A 23443-nucleotide genomic window follows, 5' to 3' on the forward strand; every position below is an offset into this window, starting at 1 on the left:
AATTCCTGACCCTATGACTTTTGGCACAGCTTACACCCAAAGATATTTTGGTTTTTAGTCAGTAACTTTAAGACAAAGGAACTACAGACAGGGATGTTGATCTAAACCCAACTCTCTTTATATTTGGCACTAACACAAGCAGCTTGTTGTATGAAATAGGCCTAACAACCCCCACTAGCAAGGAGAAAAACAAGCCCTGAAATCAGTGGATCCCTCCTGTTGTAGTAAAGCAGATGGGATTTAGTTTTTATGTAGGAAAAGCTAATTTTTTATTTACATAACTTATTTCTATATAGTTTTCATAGATTTTCTGAAAATCAACTCTAATTGGTTAGTAGTTTTTTTGCTACTTAATTTATTAGTTAGTAAATGGCATTTTACATGTTTATCAAATTTCTCTCTTCTTGGATAGTTAACATAATTTTTGACAGATTCTCATGGGACAGATTTCTTGGTTTTGTAGGTGTGACCGGTTCTGTTACTAGAATAGTTTGTTAATTGACTTTTTATGACTTTGATTCTTTCTTATGGGAACTTACAGGCTTAGTTGGTAATTCAACAGAACAAAGCCTAATTTTATAAAGCCTTTCTTTTATAATATCTTTACTTATTACAACACCCTCCCACCTCTTCTGTGTTAATAGTATGCTTTAAACATCATTGAAAGATCACTTCTACATTTTCAGGGAATAGAGAGGAAAATCCCCAAAGGCTTTTTTCAATTGGCTGTTGTGCCTCAAGTCCTAATCAAAGGCCAGATCTTTGGTGAGGAGGATTAATGTTACCTGGCTGCAGAATAGAGGCACACCCTCTGTCAAAGCAAAATCTGAAGGAAATTAATTATGTCAAGAAGCTTTACCCAAGGAATGAGAGACAGAGAGAAGAAAGTGAAAGAAACATGCAATTTTACTGCTTTTTAGTGTGAGGAAAATGCAATACACAGTGACAGCTGCTAAACTGACAGTCTGAGTTTAGCCCAGCAGCACTGCAGGAACTGGAAAAGAGGCCTGATAGAAGGAAATGCAGATTTTAAACAGTTGTGTTAATCTACCTGCTTGCAAGAGGACAATGATTATGAGAATGAAAAAGAATAATCAGACATTTACAGCCTAGAATTATGTATCAAAGTGGACAGGCAACAGAGAGAAAGAAAGGGGAGTTTGAAAAAGTGTACCTATAGAAGCCCACGTATAGTGCAATATTTAGAACAAAAGACTGCAGCAGGGGTTCTGTTTTACCTAGAAGATGAGTTTGTGCAAAAAATAAATCAATAAATCATCAATAAAGGTATAACACGACTCACCCAAAATAAAAGAGAATTCCCCTTTCTAAAATCGGTCTGCCACTCCCTCTTTTAGAATGCAGTTTCCAAACTGAGAATAACCATCAGATTTCATACCGGACAATTTCAACTAGATTTCAACCCTGACAAGTAAGTAAAGCAGTGTATAAATTAACAGGGAGCAGACTAACTCATTCACTGACCAAAACATGGACAAAACACAACTGAAATGAATAGTTTGCCCCTCTCTACAGCAGCGGAGGCTTCACCTCTCCATACACAATTGTCAGGTCTCATGACCCCTTTCTATTTGTCCAATAAACCATTCCAAAACCCGCACTGCGGAGATGATGATCAATATCACTGTATTTTGCAGAGGCCAAGAGGGAAACTTCAGGGACTCCAGCTAACAGTCCTGCCAAATCTGGCTGCTTCCGGAAGGAACAGATTTTCCATCTTCACTTTTTTTTAGGGTCTATCAAAGTGTCTCACAGGTGGTGAGCTGTGTCAGGGTGCAGACAGCATAGAAATGGAGAGGAAGGCTATTAAAACACAGGCTGGGCTTTGCAGAGAGCACTGACATCATCTCTCCTCCCTCTAGAGGGAAAGCCTGGTCCACTACCAGTCAGATGACAGCACCCAAGGCCCACTGTATTCCCTGGATCACAACCACTCCCATTTCATTTTGGTGGAGCACACCACACCAGAGGAGCTGGATGGAACCACCAAGCTCCGCATCACCTTGGAGAAGTACATCTCAGAGCAGCGCACGGGATACGGGGGTGAGCAGGATATGGGGGTGAGCAGGAATACAGGGGTGAGCAGGCTCCTGGAGCCATCCAATCTGAATAATGCTGACAGCACAGCAGACCCCCAGCCCCAGCAAAGGTAACTCCAGCCCCCAGTGGGCCCACAGAGGCAAGACCAAGTCAACACATTTGTCATCGTGTAAGAGGCACGATGACGGTAACTTCTGAAGTTGAGAAAGCTGCTCTTTGAACCAAAAATCTGGACTTTTATTGCATCTCCTTAAATGTAGCTCAAAGCTGATCTTCAAAGCACAGCTCAAATTGCCTTAAAAGACAACTTATGGAAAATAAATCCAGCTTCAAGTGCCTTTACCAGTGGTTCTAAGAGATTGATAGTCCTTGTTCTATATTTTTATATAGGGTCTTGAATTGCTCCCACACTGGAAGCAAATACTTGTTCCAAAGCCCTCTGAAATATTTTAAGCCATATTTGTTTAGAGATAACACCTTATCCTGGGTAAACACCATAGCATCTAATGTCAATCTGAATCTCTGTGATCTTCTTTTATAGTAAGAACTGAGTATTGGGCAGGTCTCCTACTATTTGTGGAAAGAACTCAGTTGTTGGGAGACAATAGAGTTACTTCTACCTCTGCTTTGTTTGTGTCATACGTGCAAAGCTAGCACTGCTGAAACAGGAGGGAGAGCTCACTTGTTCCCAGGTGTGTGCATCAATGGAACATCCACTTTCACAGCCCATGGGGTGGTAGCACAGAGATACCTGAGAGCACAAACACACCTGAAGAATCCTTACCTCAGATAGGAATGACCACAGGCAGGCTGTAAGGGTGGCCTGAGGTTGCAGTGCTGAGAGTTACAAAGCAGCCTCTTTCTGCCCAACAACCAAATCTGATTGAACAAATCTCAGAGGAACATAATTCTGACAAAGACTGCTGATTCATATGACAAATACTTTGCTGGAACATACTGAATTCAGTGTTATCTCCTATTAACAAAACCAATGTCATTCATTTAAGCTCATTTATAAACAAGCTGAGCAAAGCTATGTGGTTTTACTGAAGTACAACACTTTAATAAGGTCATGTGGAATTTCCCTGTTAAAAAAAAAAAAAAGAAAAAGAAAAAAAACCCCAAAATACCTATAAGTCTTTAAGATACTTTATACATACATGTGTTATATATATATATATACACTGAATATGTTTTACAATTGAGGACTTTCCAGATTCACAGCATAAAGTCAGAATCCACCTGACCCTCCTCTGGCAAAATTTTAACTAAATCTATGGCAAATGAAGAATATTTGCAGCCTTAACCATACTTGAGGAACCTGTAGTCCCAGAGGTCACTCTTGAAAGAGCATCACATTAGAGAGGTGTGTCAATACAATACCATTCAGTAAAACAAATTAAGTTTCTTGCCAACCATATCCTGGCTACAGCTCAGTCCAACCTTATCTCTGTAGTCATCCAAAAGAGACACAAAAAATAGCAAGTAGAGATCTGTACTGAGTTTTGGGAGATCTACAAAGGGAAACATCAAAAAATTGTTTGAACCAAATGCCTTTTATCTTTGAGCTGAAAAAGGTATTCATCTCTTGATATTACTGTTTGATTGAGCGCCTTCAGGCCAATCTATAGTCACCTTTGCATTGCAGAATTCAGCATTTACAGTAAAAACCATGCAAAACTATGTGGGCCCCTGTGGGAGGATGGCTTAGGACAGGGATTCTGACCTCCTTTCTTCTCCCAATATCATGACATGTTAAATATTTCATTAGCATTTCTTTTAAAAGTATCAGACTGTGTTATTATTAATCATCACACCAGGTTGTGCTGAATGAAACTACAAGCTGTTTAAGCAGAGTAATAAATTCATGGCTTCTATCAACTTGTATCTGACTCATCCTGCCCAGTCTACACAGTCAGCCTCTTCATATTCTTAAATCCTCCTTTCATAAGGCTTTTGTCCTGGATTTCAGTCCCTCCTTCCAGCACACACTAGGCACATGCATAACACCCAGGACAAACTGAGAGCTTTTCACCTCTAACTGTGTCTTACTGGTAATGCCTCTCTGGAAACCCACCAGCCTTGTGCTGCACCCTAATGCAGCTCCATTGTTCCCCAGCCTGACAACCCTGCAGTAAATAAAGAACTTAAAAAGCCAGCAGTGGCCTGACACACAGAGATGCCAAAATCCATATTCTGCAGCTGAGGTCAGAACAGCCTGGACTGCTTGCCACAGAATTTCCAAGGCAAAGGTGCCTTTGTCCTGAATCCTAGGCCAGGACCCCTCTGTTAGGGCAGTGTTATTCTCCTTTGCCACATCCTTCTGCAGCTTCATGTAGAGACCAAAACAGCACATAAGAGGAGAAATATTTTCAAGGAGTCAGCAAAACAGCAATAGGTTTGTGAAAGCTTTTACTTTTTAAAAATTAAGCCTTCTATTTCACAGGAACGGGTAGCATCGAGATCCCTGTGCTTTGCTTACTGGTAAATGGAGGACCAGGCACGCTTGAGGTAAGAAGCTGTTTTCAACTTTAGAAAAATAAATTAACTGGTGCCAAGTAATTAATGGAAGATTTGGCTGGATGACAAACGCATCTATTGGCACTTCACATAAAGTCAAATTCACATCTATACACCATTAAGAACTGAGTTCTGTTAATATTAAATTTGACAATATTTGTTTGACAGAAATATTTACATTTGAATAGGCACCAGCTGATTATTAAAACTTCCATTGCCATCTTGTCCAGTGGGAAGAAAGAATCCAAACCCAAAACAAACTCACAGAAACCAGCTCCAGATTTAGGGAAACAGAAATATTCTGTTATAACTTGAGAACATATGCAAAAAAAGAGAGGAGGAATCTTTTAGTGCTGTTCAGCAACAATGACACAGCTGCCTGTTCCAGAGCTCAGAGGAAGCACAAGACCAGGTTTGCTGGATGTGCCATTTGAAATGGGAGTCTCCTGGTTCCACTGAGCAAAAGTACATTGCAGGATTAAAGACTGGAGTGTTGCCTGATAAAAATCCCAAATCTTCTTCAGCAAAAGATCAGTTTTGATTTTTTTTTTTCGAGTGTTCTACAGCTTAAAGAATTTGTTAACAAAGAGATAGTCTTTGATTTTTATTCTATTTTACTTTTCTTTTTTGTAATGCTCTCAGTCTAGAAAACCTTTAGAGAGACATAATTTAAGTGTAATTGAAGGTTTCCAAGTACTGAGACTGTGAAATGCAAGCTGGTAACCCATTTCCAGAATAATGACTCCTTTCTGGGGATTTTTTCTAGTTTCACCTTTTTGTATCTTGTCATAACTTTTGTCTGATGGACTAAAACACACACTCATATTAGAAATCTCACTGCTTAAACAAAGATTATGTCACCTCATGAGCTTGCTTTCTTTCTTTCATGAGAAGCTAAATATTGAAGTGTTTCCTATATCTTTGGTTTAGAAAAATCCCATGTTATGACATGTAAATCCTCTTTTCAAAGTTTTACAGAACAGTGTGACTGGAAGACAAAAAGTGACTGGCTGGAGTTGCTCTAAACTGACATGTGCTGGGAATGGATGACTGGCCACACTTTTTTAGAATATCAAGTTCTTAAATGGATTTCTTAAAATGGAAAATACACACCAGAGACTATGAACAGTTTTTAAAAACCTCAATACCTAAACTAAAGAAAAAAAATCCCTGCACCACAATTGAATCAATGCAGTCTTGTATAACTCCAGAGGAAGAAACAGACAGGCAGCAAATAGATATTTTTGCAATTATGATGCCATGGCCTCTGCTTTCCTCTCTCAACAACCTGCCTGACTCATTCTAATTGCACAACTAATAGAATTAGTAGCCTTTAACTCTTGTAGTTGCTATGATTCAGTGGGTTTTTTTCCTGTATCTCAATGTTGTATTCCCACAGGCAAATTCCTGATTTTCAGAACATATTGCCAGGTTTAACAGACAGGAAAAAAAAAAAAAAAAGCCTATACAAAAAAGCCTACTAATAATTTTTTTTGCACTTGACTATGCTGAAACAGAGACTTCAGGGAAAAAAATGTCAAGGTCAAAGAAATTTTATGCATTGTTTATCCAAATCAGGTTGCTTAGCTACACAGCAGATGTGTCATGAAAAGAAGCATAGTCAGAGGCCTACACTTGGATGACCTGCTACAGAATTCAAAAAATCCTGATAGCTTAGAGGAGTCTGGACTGCTTCCATAGTGAATATGACTTAGGTACACATTTATTCCTGGTTTGCTAGAAGTTCTTCTTTTGAATAACATTTTCTTTCCACTTATACATTCTAAAAACGTCCTGTTTTAAACTACAGAGAATTTGCAGCGGGTTGGAAAATTCTGCTCCCTGGCTTATCTTAGCAGGGTCTGGAGGTACAGCTGACATCTTAGCTGCATTCATCAATGACCCACAGCTTATCATGCCAGAAGCTGTTGAAAATCAATTTAAGGAGAAATTCCCTTCAAAGAGCTTCTCATGGAAGGACATTCTCCAGTGGACAGTTATGGTGAGCTTGTGTCTTTGATAAGCCATCATGTTCACAGAGCCTTTTCCTAATACTTGTAGCTTTGGTAGCCCCTTCAGTACAGGTTTGGCAAGAAGCTGCTCAGAAGTTTTGGGAACTCTAGTGCTTTGACACTGGTGTCATAGAATGCCTCTCTAGCATTAAAAATCGAGTTGTCATTTGATCATGCAAACTACTTTGCTGCCCCAGTAATTCAGCTGAACACTGAGGGCTCTGTCCTTCCTCAATTACTTCCTCAAGTAACAGCCAGCACCCAGGAACCCGACAGTCCTTCTGTAGGACACGAAGCATTATTTATATCCACAGCTGCGGAGCTCGTGCAGCTGTGACAGAAGAGACCTAATTCATGATCTACAGCTGTTAAATGGAAACCTTGTTGTGGATAAGCATGAATAAATTAAGTAGAATGAAACGTGTTTAGAAATTATCCTATCTATTGTCAGTTACTTGTTCTTTAAGTGTCATTGTTCTTAAAACAGAAAGACAAAACAGATTCAGAGATCTTCTTTACTCTTTGTCTTGGGTACACTTGCATAAGCCTTTTAGGAACAAACACCCACTCTGAGATTGTCCTTGTGTGAAGAGCGAAGAGCACTGGGTGCCTCTGAGATAAACCAAGTCCACCTGACCTGGCTCACTACTTATTCTTTGCATTCCCCACCACAATCTTCAGCTTTAAAAGTTCCACAAACTAATTCCATTAGGAAGAACTTTACTAGATCACTAACAAAAGGGGATGAAAGGCATCTGGAAGAAATATTGCCAGAGGCTCACAAAGTCTCAGTGCAGCTGCACTGTGAGAAAGAAAACTCAATAAATAGAGAAGCAGAAGGAAAGGTAAGAGTACTGTATATATATCAATATTTGAGCACTTTTGCTCAGAGAAGAGTTAGAGACTATGCTTTTAAATAAACAACTCGGAGAGCAAAACTTAAATGTCAAAGCAGGATGAGGTAAAATGAAACTAGTGTATGCTGGCTACAATGTGACTTTGAGTCAAATAAGAATGTAAGTTAAGGAAGGATCTTTTAATTAAAGCACTGCTCTGGTTCTCAGAATATCCAAGTTCTGTTCCTTCTGTCCTGGAAAAGGCAGTAACGCCCTCCTTGCCATAGGAGTTATTTATATATGGGAAACTAATAATACTGGCCTTGCCAAACCTCAGCTTTACAATTAGAACATAAATTTTTGGGAAATACCATCTGGGTGATCTCCACTGGGCATTTGGGCACTAATGTGCGTCCAAAGGACAATGTGTAAAATTACTTTTGTTTTGACTCTGAATAGATTCAGAACATTATTTCACACCAGCACCTTCTAACTCTGCACAACTTTGAGCAAGACAGTTCCGAAGAATTAGACACAGTAATTTTAAAAGCCTTAGTAAAAGGTAAGATACAATAAGCAAACATAGTAATGTTTGTCTTATTTGACTTCTATGCCATAAATATATTTCCTCTTTTCCCAGAACGAATTCATTTGACTATTGGGTCAGATTTCATTTCTGATGCCCCGTTCTTTTATATGTTTATTGACAAATTAACTGTGGCAGTTACTGTAGGTCTTGTAAGCTTCCTTTAAACTAGTGTTTGCTTTTTAATCTCATGCTATTGTATGATACTATTTTAGCCACTCCTTTACTTCACTATTTGCTTCTCTTAATAACAGAGGCTATATAAGAACTGAAATATACTGGAGCAGTATATTATTCCAATTAAACCATAAAAAAAACTCCATTGAAAACAAAACCAAAACCCCCAAGTAGACCAAAACTACTGCTAGAAACAATCCATTTCTCCTATAAGAAATCTCCACTATATCTTCTGAAAGAAGACATTACTTGTGCTGCTATCTATTTCAGATTCTGTTAACTTAATAGTTTGTGTTAGCTTAAACTTAGCATGGGAGGGAAAAAAAAAAAGACATCTTGTTTCTGATGTGCTAATTGACACAAAGCAAAACCAGCAGCCAGTTCTGTCCCCTGCCTTCTGCAGGCCAATGTCCCTCTTAATATCCAACAGCCATTTAAACTTAATGCTTTTAATAGAGTTCATATAGGAAAAAAATAACATATTGAATATTAATGTTTCTTAATTTGGGAAAACATTGCTGTGAAGGGTTTCTGGTTAAGCAGCCCACAGTTCTCCTTCAGGTATCTGTGACAGGTGAAGAAGAACTTGCATTGCTAATCAAAGTACCAATACCATATTAAATCAAACATAACTGTAAAGTACTGATTTTATTTACATTTCCTATTTTTTTCCAGCCTGTAAAAGTCAGAGTCAGGAGGCTAAGGAATATCTGGAAGAACTGAAACTGGCAGTGGCCTGGAACAGGGTTGACATTGCTAAAAGCGAAATATTCAATGGTGACGTGGAGTGGAAGGTACCAGGGTTTTTTTGCCTTAGAGGATACTCAGTGTATATTCCAATGTGTACAGGATGCTGGAGCATTCCAAAAGATACATTCATATTTTACCACTACCTGCACACTCTACTGAGAGACTGGCAGGGATATTATATTTCCTGAGGCTGTTTGTCTTTCTAGCCCCCTGTATGATAATGGCTAAAGACAGCGGAATAACTCAGTGGTCATCATCCCTTTCTTGAGCTGTCTGAGAGCAACAATCTTTCTCCCCTTCTGTGTAAGGCCTTTAAAGCAAATACACCAAAGTTTACAAAGCCCAAGAAGCAGGCAGATATTACTGTTAGGAGGTAGATGAACAGTCACTGTTTTCAACTGCTGCATAAATACCCAGTGTGGTAGGTACCTCACATCAAGTCCAATAGCACACAATTTATGTTGATGTTGTAACATTAATGCTGGCACAGACATTTTGTCAGAGAAAAATTAAGATACTTCCACCTCTTTCTCATTGTACTCACTGCTGACTGGTGGAAGACAAAATGTTCATATCAAATCTAAACTCTCTCATCATAGACCCATGATTACATCCCAAAATTTTCTTTTTTTGATTGTTTTTTTTTTTCTTTTTTCTTTTCTTTCTCTTTCATCAATCTAGTCCTGTGACCTGGAGGAAGTGATGATGGATGCTCTAGTCAACAACAAACCAGAATTTGTAAAGTTATTTATTGACAATGGGGCTAACATATATGACTTCCTGACCTACAGTCGTCTGCAGAGACTCTACTGTTCCATTTCTCAGAAATGTCTCCTCTATGAACTTCTCCTGAAGAAGCATGAAGAAAGCAAACTGACCTTGGCAGGGCTCACTGGTCAGCAGCAAAGTGAGCAGAAGGAGATCTGCCCTCTCTTCACTCTCAGTGAGGTCTCTAGAGTTCTCAAGGATTTTCTCCATGATGCATGCAAAGGTTTCTATCAAGACCTCAGACATGGAGGCAAGAAGAAATCTGTGAGTCACAACTTTGCATCATTGCTCCCCTCTAATTTAGAATTTGTACAGTTTTAATTAGGTCTAGTCTTTGGGGTGAGGCAGGGAACTGATTTAGTTAAAGATGTTAGGGGAATACAAATAATATTTACATTTACTAAGGAGTAATTTGACATAAAAATAGTAGTCTGCTTTTCTCATACAGAACATCAAGAAGTAGTATTGGAAAGGCAATTGTTTTTAAGGAGAAAGAAAAGCAGGCAATGGAGATTTTCAATCTCAGGTCTGAAAATTGTCATCTTTGTACACAAAACTATTCTCAGATTTATACTCTGTACGAGTAGACTAAACTCAGATATTGATACCCAGTATTTGATATTTGCCTTTAGATCATTTAAGACTTTTTATGGAGTGCCAGAACGCAGAGCAAGAAATAGGAACAATTGTGTGTGGCCCTGGAAAGTGTGCTGGCCAACATATGATGAGGATAATATGTGACGGGGGTACCAATGTGGAATATCTATAATCCACAGTGGTGCAATAAATGCATCATCATTTTTGCATTTTGACAGTGTATTTAACATTGAACCGCCTAAGTACCAAAGTGCTTACAAAAACATTGAAAATAAGTTTGGGTGAAAGGTTTCAAAACAAAGATGTATAAAGAAATTGCATTAGGGTTTAGTTTCAGACAAACAAAACAATTGAACCTTTTGGTATTTGCCAAGTTCTAATTACGCCTAAAAAGCTGTTAAAACTAGAAACTAATTTTAAAAAAAAAATTTATTTGAGACATTAAATCACTTTTGCTTTGATAAAGATTAGCTAAATTAAATACTAGTAGGAAAAGTTAAGTTTGAATCTACTCAGCCTTTCTTCATTCACAAGGATGAAAAACTTGAGACAATAGCTCTGAAGTCAGTAAGCATACTCCAGACTTACAAACTCGCCAGAAGTAAAAATTTGCCCCCAAAGCCTCACTTAACCTTTCTGGCATTTGGCAGCAAGTGAGCTAAAGCCCAGTGCAGTAGATAAGGCACAATTCAGAGATCAGCTCCTGCTGCCTACTAGCTTTTTCCCTTTTAAAGCTTCTTCCCATGGCTGAATCCCATTATCACTGGCAACAGAAAGAGCATCACAGTACTGGGAAACCAGCATCACTGCTGCCAAACCGTGTGTCTTTTTTCAAGTTAAGAACTAGTGGTTAAAAAAACAGATGAGACCTTTGATATCTTTGTCTCCTGCAAGGCTTTCAAGGTAATTTATTTGATCCAATAGCTCACTACAAACTGAAGAAACAGCCCCACCCCAAATCCCCCAAAAGTGCCATTAAAATAAATTTGAACAGAATCCCATCATTTAAATTATTAAAAAATATATTCTCACAAAAACCTGTTTAATTAAAAATAAATACACCCTGGCTGCTTTTAACCAACACAATAGATAAAAAGGTAGTTTTTAAATAGACTTAAAACTCAGAACTTGACCTAAGTGGCTGCACTTCCTCTAGGCTATTTTTTTATCAAGTGCTAAAGGAATAAGCAGTGTTCTACTTAAACTGCTCTCTGCATGAGGGAAAGGTTTCTCAAAGGAAGGACTAAAAAGGGGTATTGACGTACTCTATTCTTGTCCCATACAGGGCCTTGGTGAGATTTATTTCTGATGAAATAAAATGCCTTTTGTTCTCTTTTCTCTGAAGCCTTGTCCTCTGTGGCAGCAGAGCAGAGTCTGATATAATTGAGGGCAAGCTCAGATTAGTTAATCACAGGTCTGTCTTGTCTGATATTACACACCAGTGGTGAAACCCCAGCTTCAATAAAGTCAATGAAAACTTTAGCATTGGCTTCAACGGAGTCACCATTTCATCCAGAATGTTCTCACACGTATAGGGTTATATCAGGGACACAAGGATCCTTTAACTCAGTACAGAATGAGCTAATTACCTTTTGGTCCTACTGAAAAGTCAAAGAAATGTGAAGTAGCCAGCGAAGCTGAGAGCATCTTAGATCGTGTCATTTGCATGGAGCGAGACTGTCAACCAGGTGTTAAATTTTTCAAACCATATTTCAGGACAAAACGAACACAAAGCGACTACCTGGGCCCTTGGACATGAACCAGAAAAGCGAAAATCCTTGGAGGGATTTGTTTGTATGGGCAGTACTTCAAAACCGGCACAAGATGGCAAACTACTTCTGGGCTATGGTAAGCTCTGAGCTGCAGCTGCTTCAGGTGAAGTAATGGCATATTTCAAGTTTACGAGATGTTTTTTTCGCTCAGCCTTGCAGCTCAGATGACAGATCGGTTCGTTTCCAATACACGAGAGGTGGCATTTATGAGGCCTTTCATCTCTGCGTGGCTCTTCCCGCGGGGGCCGGGGCGGGAGCCGAGCAGGTGTAAATCAGCTCGGGCCGCAGCCCCGCTGCTCCCGATGAGTCACAGCTCCCGGAGCCGGGCTTGTGCTCCCACAGTCCGCGATTGTTCGGGCCGAGCGTGACGGGAGAGAAGACGGAGAAGTGAAGCATCTTCAGCTTACGTGCCTAGGGAGCAGCATCGCGCTCCCCAAGGCTGAGCTCCGAGCTGGCATAATCGGCTCCTGTTTCACAAGCCAGCCCTATCCCCCGCATCTGGGAGCCTCCCTGCCCCCACAGAGAGAGAGGAGAGCTCTGAGCTCCATCTGGCCGGGGCAGCCCGGGTTGTGTGCGTGCGGACACATCGGCCCCGTGCGGGCCCTGCGGCCTGGAGCCGCGGTCACACCGTACGGCCTGCTCCGGGCCATGGCTGTGCCTCTGCCGCTGTGTTCGCTCCTTCTTCTGCACCCCTGTCCCAGCACAGCCCTGCCACGGCCGTGCCTCTGCCGCTGTGTTCGCTCCTTCTGCACCCCTGTCCCAGCACAGCCCTGCCCGGTCACACCGCACGGCCTGCTCCGGGCCATGGCCGCGCCTCTGCCGCTCTGCTCCCTCCTGCTGCACCCCTGTCCCAGCACAGCCCTGCCCCGGTCACACCGCACGGCCTGCTCCGGGCCACGGCCGCGCCTCTGCCGCTCTGCTCCCTCCTTCTCCTGCACCCCTGTCCCAGCACAGCCCTGCCACGGCCGCGCCTCTGCCGCTGTGCTCCCTCCTGCTCTTGCACCCCTGTCCCAGCACAGCCCTGCTGGAGGCATCCCGACACGGGGAGAATGTGCTGCTCTATTTCCAAAGCATATTATTCGCCTTTTAGTCCTTGACTGCTATCCCAACTCAGGTCCCTCAAAGAGCCTGGAAGTCTCCAGCCTTACAAGGCACAAGAACTAAAGAATCGTGGAATAGTTTGGTTTGGAAATGACTTTAAAGATCCAACGCCCAGCACCTCCCACTAGATAGGTTTGCCCCATCCAGCCTGGCCTTGAACACTTCCAGGAATGGGGCACCCACAGTACAGGGCTTTAATTCTAAAATATCATCAAAACTGTCATTTTGATAATAATTTTTGACTTTCAAATCTGTATTGGAGGGAAGATTTTTTTGTGAAAGGCATGAACTTTTTGCTATGTGCTGCATAGCGGAGTGTTCCCCGGTCAGAATCCAGGGGAGGGTGGCAGCAGCTCCCCTTTCAATTCTACAGGGTCAGGAGGGTGTAGCTTCGGCTCTGGCAGCCTGCAAGATCCTGAAAGAGATGTCCCGCCTGGAGACGGAGACCAAAGCAGCCTGTATAATGAAAGAGGCCAAGTATGAGCAGCTCGCTGTTGGTAAGTAATGGCACTTTTTGAATGCCATTGAAAATTTGTGAAGGAACTGCCATTGGAAGGCAAGCAAGTGAAAAAAAAAAAAAAATACAGTTTCAGTCGTAAAAGGTCAACTGTCATGAATAATTTAACAGCCTTGCAGCACAGGCAGTCCCAAACATTCAGATACAGAGGAAAGATTTAAACCCCACTCATTTTGGAAAAATCTCTGTTCCAAGACAGGCCCCTTGGGGTGCACAGATATACTCCTACTGCTTGTTGGTATTTTAATTGTCTGATCTTAGTACAAGGTGTGTTACAGTGATGTGAAAGATGGAATAACCAAAACACTTCCAGGCTCACAGCAGCCTGATCTTCCTGCAATATCAAGCTTGCTCTGTAAGGGCCACTACAGCAACAAGCTTTAAGTTTTGTCATTGCAGCTAAAAATAATTTGAGATTACCTCACCCAGAAGAGGGCCAAGTGCACTGCAAACTGCAGTGAGGCTCAGGCTGGTTTTGCAGCAGACAAGATGCCCCTCCCTACAGCAGTCAGATCCAGGCATCCGCAGTGCTGGAATGCTGAGCCCTCTCCCCTTTGCTTGCTGTAGAAACAGATGTCTGCACACAAGCTTCTTGCTGATCTGACTTCAGTCCAATCCATACCTTCACTGCTGTGAAGAGAGGGCTTTAAAATATGTCCCACATGCTCCTCTTCCTTTGAGGTAGTTCATCAAGCAGCTGAAGGTTCATGCAGGCGTTGCTGCATTATTTACACAGAGATCACATTTTCCCTTCTTCTCACAGAGCCATTATTATTTACAAAAATTAAAAATGAGATTAAAATGAGGCTCACAGATAATCACAGGGCTTGAGTAATTATGAGGCCTAATCCAATACAAAGAATTTTTGCTTCTTGGCTTTGATAAGTATCAGATCGGATCCTCAGTTTTACTTTCTGGCCTGGATTATGCAAAGCAAACTTCCTTTAAAAATGATAAATACCACATTAACAAGAAAAGATATCTGTATATAATTTTAAGTGCACGTGACCTTTTTGCCCAGCCTCACAGTGTAGGCTGGCTTGGGAAAGGTACTGAGATAATCAAATGAATCAGTAGAATGAAACAGACATGAGAAGTCAGGTCTTGTCTAATGAGAAGATCTTGGGTTTTTTTGGGGGGATTTTTAGGGGTTTTTTGTTGGTGGTGTTTTTTTGTTTTGTTGGGGTTTTTTTTGTTTTTTTGTTTTTGTTGTTGTTGGGTTTTTTTTGACTCATTAAATTTATCCTGGTTTCTGAGCTCCAGGACCAGTTTCTCTGGAAACAATTATGTCATAACACTCCACCAAGTCTAATATTATTTTATGACAAGTAGGTCTGTCTCAAAATGAAGGATTTGTTGTCTACAATAAAAAGCTGGGTTGTTTGTCTTCTTTAGTCTGTTCACGAAAGCGAGGACAGCATGACAACTCATCCTTCAAAGTGTAAGAGGATCACCCAAGAGATAGATTTTTTTGTCTGTGTTTCATTCATATGGCAGAACTGTTTAGTGAATGCTACCACGACAGTGAGGAGAGAGCATTTGCTCTGTTGGTGAGGAAAAATCAGTACTGGAGCAAAACCACGTGCCTTCAGCTGGCCACAGAAGCAGATGCAAAGTCTTTCTTTGCACATGATGGTGTCCAGGTAAGTTTTACATGGACCTTATGTTGGACACAGGAGAGGGTAGCACAGGAACTGAACAACCCCAATGAATGTATTCCCCTGAGAACCATTCTTCAGAGATAGGACTCTTCTCTCCCCCTAGCAACCAACTAAGAGGACATTCTATCATGTCCTTGCCAAAGCAGCACAATTCCCCCTTTCCCCACCTTCTCATCCAGCTGGCACACAGAGCAGTGTGCTGAGAAGGTTTAGCCCTTAATCCATCATGTGCTTTTTTGCTTTTTATTCCTTTCTTGCTCACAGAAAAGCACTGTAAATCTGCCTGGGGCATAATGAAGCTGCTCCAAGATGTGAGGTAACTCCTTGTTCAGATTCAAGAGAGAGTTCACCAATAAAAGTTAAATTAAATTACTATTCAGCTTTGCTCTCACAACCTGACTTCTCTCCGCTTACACAAAGCTAAATTAAGACTGATGCTGCTTTTATCTTCTAGTGCCCGACTTGGGCTTCCTTAGTACTACAGATGTTGCTTAATTCCATTTGGCTTGCTGTTCTTTCCACTGGTCTCCAAATAACTTTTTGCATACTCAACATCTGCAGAAGGACACACAGAGAACCTGTTTGCCCTGAAGCTGTGAGGTTTTCAGAGCATAGGAGTCACTGAAAGTAGGTGTACTTCATCTGCAAGTATCTTTTTGTGATATTAAAGCCATCTTTTCTCTTCTGGACTTTCAGGCCTTCCTGACAAAAATATGGTGGGGAGACATGTCTACAAGCACACAGATCCTCAAGTTAATTTGTGCATTCTGGTGTCCTTTCCTAATCTACACCAATTTAATATCATTCAGGTATAAACATAAGTATTTTGGTACAAGAGATAAATAAGTAAGTGATGAAAAATAAGCCATAAGAAATATTCAGACTCAAAACTTCTCCCTGGATCATTAAAACAGTAACATCATCTAATATCACCTAACCAAATCAGTTTTTTATGGGGCTGAGTGATTTGTGTGTCCTGTTGCCATACTTAAAAGATCAAGGCCACGGTTTCACAGAGATCATTCTATTTTGCACAGTCTACAGGAAAGCCTGTTGGAATTCTGTCAGCTCCAGATTCTAAACAGCAATTTAGAATTGTTTCTAGATTTGGAGATGCCTGGCTCAAACCTCAGTATCCTATCCAAGGAAAACAGCCATCACAAAGCAATGTTATCAGCCGCAAGCCTTGATAACCATAAGTCAAGCTTAAAAACATGGGACTGACATTAAATTATCTGTCAATCGAAATCAAGTAAGATTTTCAAATTCAGTGCCTTAATTTTTCTTGAAAAAGAGTCCATGCACTATAAATACCAACAAAACAAAACAAAAACCTCACACCACGAAAACCAACCAACTAAATTAAATTAAAAAAAAAAAAAACAAACAGAAGAGAAGAGAAAAAAAGAGCAGCCAAGCTCTTTTGGTTGCAAAAATTGTGGTTCTGAAACTTTAGGAAAACCTCAAACATTCAGAGAATCCTATATAAATCATAAGAATTAGCAATATGAAATGACATGTTATTATGAAATATATGTTTCTTAACTCTTAAACAACATAAAAAGCAAGAGGAAAACTTGTTTGGCAATGCTGACTTAAGATTTGCCTTCTGCTAGTATCACTAAAGATGACCGTCTGGCTGCCAGATTCACAAATTCATTTAATGTGATATTTTGGCAAAGTTTCCATGGAAGGTTTGAATTATTATACATAATCAAAGCAATCCTTTTCAAATTTCCATTTTTTGCCTCCTTTCCCTGAAAATGCAAGAACTGTCACGTGTCCCCTATTGCTTCTGGCATTTCCCTTCTTAATTGCTACAAACTAGGAATGGAGCATTGAGCAATTCTCTTCTAAGACTGACTGAGGGGTTTACTTCTGCTGAAATCCTAACTAGTTTGAGGAAACTGAACATCCTGCTCCATTTTTGTGAAGCATGCCAATTATCACTTCTCTGAATCTTGTGGGTGACTTCAGCCTCCTTCTTAAAAACAAACAGAATTTGTAAAGATAAAATTTATGCCCTATTTAATAGCTCCTCAGCAGAGCTGATCCAAAATTAGTTAAAGTACTGTATCAGCGCCAATTCAGTAGTGAAAAATGGCTAAGTATCATCTTTTAACTAATGAGTTTATTTCCTTACAGTGAGGAAAAACAATCAAAGAATGAGCCAGAGCCATTTAGAGAGCTGGACAGTTTGGATTCAGAGAGGACTCTGTTTTTCTCCAAGGAAGATAGGTAAGTTTAAAACCATCAGCTAATGTGACTTTTCTAAGGCATCTAAGAAGCAGCTGAAGGGCCAAGGAAGTCATTACTGCTCAGGAAGTGTTGTGCCCTTTGATTACTGCTGTTCTTGCTCTCTAAAAGGAATATAGAAAATAAAAAGGATATAGCACTGCTTTAAGGAGACATCAGTTTATTTTTTCTGAGCAGGTAATTTATCCAGAACAAGGAATTTACTTGGGAATCACATAGCATTTCCTGACATTCCCATCAGCTCATGATGACTGATAGACAATGGATTTTAGGAGTTTATCAGATTACTGCAGAAAGAAGGTTCTCAGGAAAACCTTACATCACTGTACTTTCTTACAAAGGTGTACTTGCACCCATCAGTACCAAGGAAATTTACATCGAGTCAGCTTCTCATGCTCTTAATTTGAATTTTAACAGATGAGCCCTGGGGAACCTTATAAGTTAGAGGGAGCATCACACAAATGGGTAACTGAGCACAAAGGTTTTGTCAGTTGCTTGTGGTCAGTCATAGATCTTTGATTCAGATCAGAATCCCCTCCTATACCTCTACCTCACACTTATCACCAAATCCTGGGAGGCCACAAGCACTTAAGTCAGTATAAGTAGACTTTTGATTGGCACAAAGTCCTCTTAAAGGCTAAATAGTGCTAAATTGCCAGTTAGCTTTTCCATGATTTAAAGAGAACTCCAGAAATAGGTGAACAGTGGTAGAGAGGAAGCATCAGCTGCAGTATGAAGTCCTGGACCAAGTCAGAGTTATTAGGTTCTATTTTTACCTCTGGCATTTAACTGCTGGTATATTGGAGAAAATCATTAGTTCTTCTCTTTCCCTCCCTAACCTATAAAATAGGTGTAAAAGCATCTGCCTCTTGGGAGCTATTTGTAAGCAATATCATAAAGCACTTCCATATCCTGAGTGCAGCATGGCTTGGTCATTACATTCCATGTTCCAATTGCTATTATCCTAGCAATTTATTTTAACAAAGAGGCTCTCTCCGTCCCAGATCTATTTCAGCATCTTACAGTAAAGCTGCAATTATCTGTTTATGATATTAGCCAGTTACCATGGGAATGTATCTCATGATGTCATAAATTGAGAGGTAGTGCAGAATCAGGCATATAGAAAAGATTGGCCGCAAAGAGAACTTTTTCCTTGTAACAAATGTATCTAATAATTAGCAAGATCATCAGAGGAAATGAAAAACCAGTGAAGAGTCATTGTTTATTTTCTGTGAGGCGAAATTGAAAACCTACCCTAGTGTGCACATCCTTTGTTGGAGATCAAACTTCTCAGAGTAAGAATCACAAAATTAAAGGTCCAATAACATCCCTAGCTTACACAGGAGAGCATTTTATGGGGAAACAAATCCTCACACAAAGATCAAATTGCTATCAAACTTGCATTTTCTGCACAGGATATTTTCCATTACCAATAGATACCACTTCATGTTCCAAAACACAGCAAAACAGCCATAAATGTACAGGTCAAATTTCCCTTCAGTTACCAAAATACTTACATCATTCCACACCACTCAAAGACTACCTTAATACATATTTTATGAGGTCAACTCTTTTTGCTAAAAGGCTTCTATATTGCTTTTTTTTCAACTTTAATTTAATAATGAAGGGCAAGATGCCAGTTACACAAAGGAGCAAGGTATTCTTCAGTAGGTCTATCAGATTCCAGCAAGGATAGTCAAGAAACACAGGCTAAATACAACAGAGCACTTGCAGACTGGGTCAGAAGTTCAAAGTCACAGCAACAGCAAGAACTTCCACAGACAAACACTTCAAGAAATTTTAAAGCCAAAATAATTAAGAGCTGACTCACAAAAATTCATTGGCCATTTTCTTTTCTTTCCCATTATTTAGGTTTATAAAGGCCAATTACCCTTCCTCCTCTCCTTGTGCATTTGCAGTCCATGCAGAGCACAATGAAGTTAACAAATAAAATTAATACAAATAAACTGAAATAATAAAAATGCACACATAATTCTGATGTGCCTTCATTTTTCAAAACCTTCTTCTTGATTTGAAATATTTCTGCTATGGTCATATGATTGCTCTGACTTCTACAGCCTTCCCCCTTGGCCAGCCCCAGCATTTGCTTGTTACTATCTTACAATAAGCTTTATATAGAATAATTGAGCTTATTCCCATGAACTAATTTTAGGATATTGTCACCAAGCATGTGTTCTTTTTTGTTTGCAGAGGTACTGACGCATTGGGAAAACAGAACCCTTCTGCAAACACAGCATGGCCAGCATTCGTGTTTACCCGGTGGAGAAAATTCTGGAGTGCCCCTGTAACTGTGTTTATGGGGAATGTTATAATGTACTTTGCTTTTCTCTTTCTATTTACTTATGTCCTTTTACTAGACTTTAAACCACCTCCACCTCAGGGTCCATCTGTTAAAGAAATTGTACTCTACTTCTGGGTGTTCACCCTTGTCTTGGAAGAGATCCGACAGGTGAGTAACCTGCATCACCTCAGTGCCAGCACAGTACAACCTGCAGCAGTATTCTCAATAGATTTACAGTCTGTATAACTGAGCAGGCTTTGAGATTTCAAGTGTCAGGTGAACAGAACAACACAGAACTTACGTTATCCTAAACATCTCACCTTGCTCTCCCAGAGCAAGCTCTTCCTCTACCATATAAACCTTTATCTCTACCTCTGTTTTTCCATCCTACTGCAGCCTTAGCCAAGTCTAGTGGGCTGCCAGCATTCAGATATTCTCTGTTTTGTAAAGGCCTTCTCTGATTTCACTCCGCAGAACTAGGTCCTCCCACTACAAAAAAATGTAAGTTGGAAGTTATATTCTACACCTGGAAACACAGCAGACAGCTCTATATCTTTTTAGGAGATTCTTCCTTGCTGGAGACTGTTTAAAAAATCACAAGTAAATTAATTCAGATTATTTGTGGCTTTTCCTAAAATACTTTCAAACTCAAAATATTAGCAGATCTCCTTTGGGCTTGCTTTTCTTAAAAAAACCACATCCAAACAAAACCACCAACCCCGGAAAGCCTTCTCCATTAGTCTCCTATTACTGGTTTTGGAAAGTCCTCAGTTTAAACTGAAACAGTAACAGTGGTGCAAGTGTGTTGTAACTGTGAGTTGCACAAAGCTCTTCTCTTTAGACAAAAAAAAAAAAAAAAACAAGCAGTTACAATCATTTACTCTGGAAGAACCAGTAGATCCTCATTATTTAAGCAAAAGAGACAGGAAAGTTTGTCACAATTTATTTGAAATTATGCAGCAAGGCCATTAACAGAGGAGGACTTGGAAAATAACTGGATCAAAGAACATTTCATTATAAACCTGTAAAACATGAAGACTGCCAGGCAAAAACCCAATTAAGAAAGCCAACTCCTTGCCTAGATAATCAAGTGTGCCTTCATTGACAATTCCAGCACCGAAATGCCAAATCTCTTCATGCTGTTTAGATAGCAATGCCTAGAAACTGAACTCTGACTGGAAACTGCATTGTTTAACAGCTTTTTGTTTTTCGTTATTACACTCAGAATTTGTTTTTGTTCTTTGCAATGAAAGAGAAAAAGGCAACAGGTATCATGGAAAAACCCAGAAAGAAATAGTGAAAGTGGAAAGCTATCAATACCAATGGTTATTTCTCTTTTTCAGAGCTTCTATACAGATGAAGACACAAATTTAATGAAAAAATTTAAACTTTATGTGGAAGATAACTGGAATAAATGTGACATGGTGACCATCTTTCTCTTCATAATTGGGGTAATCTGCAGGTATATATTTGCGTCAGTAGCAAGGGCTCTGTGCATCAGCTGACAGCTGAGTCTCATGTGCATGAGAGGACAGGCTCTAACACTCATTTTTACAGGCTTTGAGATGTGTTTCTGCAGTAGGAGCCTCTAGAATTGATACATTCAAACACATCTGCTGAAAAGCTCTGCTTTGTTTGTTTGTTTTCTGAAATCCCTTTTACTCAAAGTACCTTATATTTTATTATTTGTTAATAAAGCTCATTGAAGCCAAGAGAGAGAAAAGAGTGTTCCTTCATATTTTGGTTATTTCTCATCACTTTAGGGACATTAGCAGTACTTGCTGAGAGCTGATATTTCATTCCATGTCTTCTGCAGGATGCTGAATTCAACTTTTCAAGCTGGCCGTACAATACTTGCCATTGACTTTATGGTGTTTACACTTAGACTTATCCATATTTTTGCAATTCACAAACAACTTGGACCAAAGATCATAATTGTGGAAAGGATGGTAAGTGTGCAGTCTGCCTCAGATTAATACTTGTGCCTTCTAAAAAATGTAGAATAGAAATCTTGTATTTATAAAAGAAATAACTTGATAATCTGTCTTTATATTTACATTTTTAAGGCTTGTCATTTTGCATATTCCTGTACTTTATTATAAGATGGAATGTTTGAAGTAGATCCTTCCAAAGGCCTCTGTAGTGCAGTAAACTGGTCCCAATTTACTAATCCTTGTATTTTACCTAATAATTTATCCTCAGATCTGGCTAACAAAGAGCAGTCTTTGCCTTACTGCTATTCCTCCTACTTCCTAAACTGTGTGCATCCAGGACAAAGACCTCAGGCAGATGACAGGCCACATACAGAAGGGCAGGGCTTTTAATAAATGACTCGGGAAAACAAATTCTGGGTTTTTTTTCAACAATGTGGGAAAAAAAATAATCAGTGAAAAAGGGTGGTTACAAGTTTCCTACAGGAGTTATTCTTAGTTGTATATTTTAGCTCCCTGTTACAATGAAAACATATTAGTACTTTGCGAGCAATGTTGGAAAATGTTGATGAAATATTTTTATTTATTACTGCTCTCCTGCAAGAAACGAGACATTTGGATTTCAGTTACTGTGCTTGAGTATGCATTGGTATGTTGAAATAGCTTTTTATTTAGGCATGTTAATCCTCCAGGTCAATTAGCTCATGCTAACTGATTAATAGAGTTCATCTAATTGTCAGTACCATTACAGAATCTACAAATATTTGATTTGTGACTCACAGCAGAACTCAGTAAAAGCTCTAGAGTCTAAACAAGCCTATACATTGAATAAACATAACTACCAAGCTATTTGGATTTGTCTACAAATGCAATAACTAGAACTCTAAGATGACATTTGGTTGGACTAGCAAAAGGGTAAATGGCAAATAAATATTTGTTCTTGCTCATTATCTAGCTTATGGCATTAGCAGATTTCTATTGCAAGAGAACAAGTCAGCTGTACAGCTCCTAACCCTTCCTTTGCTGCCTGCCAAGTTAAACCAGGACCTGTAACAAATCCTACCTGTGCTCACTGCTGGCACCTGAAGTCCTGCAAGATAACACTGGGGTTGGGAAGGTGCAAACAAGAACATTAACAGCAGCTGAGGAAAAACCCTACCAGGGACCTTTCATCTTTGCCCCACCCAAGCCAACACAATGCCTCAGCTTTGGTATTTCAGTGTTGAACCTTACATCAAAGGAAGAAACAGCAAAGGTTACTTCAGTAAATGAAACCTGCCTGAAGGGTTCAAGGGGGTTCAAGCAAAATCATCTCCCTTATTTAAGAGAAGCAATCCCAGATGGTCTCTTACTGTCTTTCCCCTTTACACCCTTGCTACAGATTTGCTGAAATAGGTCTGGTAATTGCTAAAATTCCAGAACAATACTCATTTCCAGAGAGACTGCAGATGCAAAAAAATAGTTCCAGACTTGTTACCGCTCTCCCATCACCATGATAGCATTACAGCCCTGCAGCATTCCTAAATTTTAGATCATCCAGAAAACAAAATAGATTAATGGAAGTCAGATATCAACTCTGTCTTGCCTGGCTTAGGG

General features: G+C 39.8%; 1 protein-coding gene across 1 annotated transcript in view; it reads left to right on the plus strand.

Moving 5' to 3' along the window:
- TRPM5 (transient receptor potential cation channel subfamily M member 5) overlaps positions 1 to 23443 on the plus strand; it is a 47229-nt gene that overhangs the window by 13965 nt on the left and 9821 nt on the right. Inside the window, exons 5-18 of the mRNA XM_072929733.1 lie at positions 1884 to 2064; positions 4508 to 4572; positions 6392 to 6583; positions 7889 to 7991; positions 8868 to 8986; positions 9624 to 9974; positions 12024 to 12155; positions 13554 to 13677; positions 15195 to 15340; positions 16055 to 16167; positions 17504 to 17596; positions 19826 to 20084; positions 21260 to 21378; positions 21733 to 21865. Of these exons, the coding sequence (XP_072785834.1) occupies positions 1884 to 2064; positions 4508 to 4572; positions 6392 to 6583; positions 7889 to 7991; positions 8868 to 8986; positions 9624 to 9974; positions 12024 to 12155; positions 13554 to 13677; positions 15195 to 15340; positions 16055 to 16167; positions 17504 to 17596; positions 19826 to 20084; positions 21260 to 21378; positions 21733 to 21865 (2130 nt within the window). The remainder of the gene's footprint in view (positions 1 to 1883; positions 2065 to 4507; positions 4573 to 6391; positions 6584 to 7888; positions 7992 to 8867; positions 8987 to 9623; positions 9975 to 12023; positions 12156 to 13553; positions 13678 to 15194; positions 15341 to 16054; positions 16168 to 17503; positions 17597 to 19825; positions 20085 to 21259; positions 21379 to 21732; positions 21866 to 23443) is intronic.

Source organism: Taeniopygia guttata, chromosome 5 (assembly GCF_048771995.1).
Source record: "Taeniopygia guttata chromosome 5, bTaeGut7.mat, whole genome shotgun sequence".
In the NCBI taxonomy this organism is placed as follows: domain Eukaryota; kingdom Metazoa; phylum Chordata; class Aves; order Passeriformes; family Estrildidae; genus Taeniopygia; species Taeniopygia guttata.